Consider the following 2105-nt stretch of genomic DNA (forward strand, 5'->3'; position numbering starts at 1 on the left):
CCCAAACCCCTCCACCCCCAAACCCCTTCCCAAATTCACTCCCAAGTCCCTGCACTTGGAAATCTCTGGAGTTTCCCAACCCCATCCTGGTTTTCCCTCCAGCTTTCCCAACCCCTTCCCGCTTTCCCGGCAGGTTTTCCCTTGCGTTTCCCCCACCCCATCCCGGTTTTCCCTCAGGGACTTCCCAGTGTGGTTTTTCCCCGTGGTTTTTCCCGGTTTTCCATGGGTTTTTCCCTGTTTTCCGCGTTCCAGGTGCAGCAGCTGGTTCCCAAGCGGGACCAGGCGCTGCAGGAGGAGCAGAACCGGCAGAATTCCAACGAGCACCTCCGGAGGCAGTTCGGGAGCCAGGCCAACAGGGTGGGGCCCTGGATCCAGACCAAGATGGAGGTGAGGGATCATCCAACGGGATCCAACGGGATCCAGCCGGAGCCGGGGGCTGGGAGAGGCCGGGGATGCCGGAACCGGCCCCGGGATGGGCCGTGTCCAAAGTTATCCCGGGTCAGAAAGGGTTGGGAAGGGGTTGGATGTGTCGGTCACCGATCTCCTGGTGTTCTCCTGGAAAACTGGGATGGAATTCTGGGCTCTGGGAAAGCCGGGAATGGTGGAATCGGCCCCGGGATGGGCCGTGTCCAACGTTATCCCGGGTCAAAAAGGGCTGGGAAGGGGTTGGATGTGTCAATCACCGACCTCTTGGTGTTCTCCTGGAAAACTGGGATGGAATTCTGGGCTCTGGGATCACCCTGGGGAGACTCAGTGGGGCGGTGGGAAAGCCGGGAATGGTGGAACTGGCCCCAGGATGGGCCGTGTCCAACGTTATCCCGGGTCAAAAAGGGTTGGGAAGGGGTTGGATGTGTCGGTCACCGATGTCCTGGCGTTCTCCTGGAAAACTGGGATGGAATTCTGGGCTCTGGGAAAGCCGGGAATGGTGGAACTGGCCCCGGGATGGGCCGTGTCCGTGTTATCCCGGGTCAGAAAGGGTTGGGAAGGGGTTGGATGTGCCGATCTCCCGGCGTTCTCCTGGAAAACCAGGATGGAATTCTGGGCTCAGGGACCTGGGAAGACTCAGTGGGGCGGTGGGAAAGCCGGGAATGCCGGAACTGGCCCCAGGGTGTTCCGTATCCGCGTTATCCCGGGTCAGAAAGGGTTGGGAAGGGGTTGGATGTGTCAATCACAGATCTCTTGGCGTTCTCCTGGAAAACCAGGATGGAATTCTGGGCTCTGGGACCTGGGAAGACTCAGTGGGGCGGTGGGAAAGCCGGGAATGCTGGAACTGGCCCCGGGATGGGCCGTGTCCAACGTTATCCCGGGTCAGAAAGGGTTGGGAAGGGGTTGGATGTGCCGATGTCCTGGCGTTCTCCTGGAAAACCAGGATGGAATTCTGGGCTCTGGGATCGCCCCGGGGAGACTCCCGGGGCGGTGGGAAAGCCGGGAATGGTGGAACCAGCCCCGGAACGTTCCGTATCCGCGTTGTCCCGGGGTGGGAGGGGCCGGATCCGGGGCTGGAGTGGCGCCTTTTCCCAGGAAATCGGGCGGATCTCCATCGAGATGAACGGGACCCTGGAGGATCAGCTGAACCACCTGAAGGAGTACGAGCAGAACATCGTGGAGTACAAACCCAACCTGGAGCTCCTGGAGCAGCAGCACCAGCTCGTGCAGGAGGCCCTGATCTTCGACAACCAGCACTCCAACTACACCATGGAGGTGGGAATGGGGAACATCCCAAATCCACAGGGATCTGGGAGCATCCCACAGGGATCTGGGAACATCCCACAGGGATCTGGGAACATCCCACAGGGATCTGGGATCATGGAGGGGCAGGGAGGGATCCTGGGATGGGCAGGAGGCCCCTGATCTTCGACAACCAGCACTCCAACTACACCATGGAGGTGGGAATGGGGAACATCCCAAATCCACAGGGATCTGGGAGCATCCCACAGGGATCTGGGAACATCCCACAGGGATCTGGGAACATCCCACAGGGATCTGGGGTCATAGAGGGGCAGGGAGGGATCCTGGGATGGGCAGGAGGCCCCTGATCTTCGACAACCAGCACTCCAACTACACCATGGAGGTGGGAATGGGGAACATCCCAAATCCACAGGGAT

At 60.2% G+C, this 2105-nt stretch overlaps 1 protein-coding gene across 1 annotated transcript in view; it reads left to right on the forward strand.

The window, feature by feature from the left end:
• LOC108510346 (alpha-actinin-4-like) overlaps positions 1-2105 on the forward strand; it is a gene marked incomplete at its 5' end in the record, with an annotated part of 12782 nt that overhangs the window by 3735 nt on the left and 6942 nt on the right. The window contains 2 exons of the mRNA XM_017840028.1: positions 253-387; positions 1522-1701. Of these exons, the coding sequence (XP_017695517.1) occupies positions 253-387; positions 1522-1701 (315 nt within the window). The remainder of the gene's footprint in view (positions 1-252; positions 388-1521; positions 1702-2105) is intronic.

Source organism: Lepidothrix coronata, unplaced genomic scaffold (genome assembly GCF_001604755.1).
Source record: "Lepidothrix coronata isolate B3197 unplaced genomic scaffold, Lepidothrix_coronata-1.0 Scaffold686, whole genome shotgun sequence".
In the NCBI taxonomy this organism is placed as follows: Eukaryota; Metazoa; Chordata; class Aves; order Passeriformes; family Pipridae; genus Lepidothrix; species Lepidothrix coronata.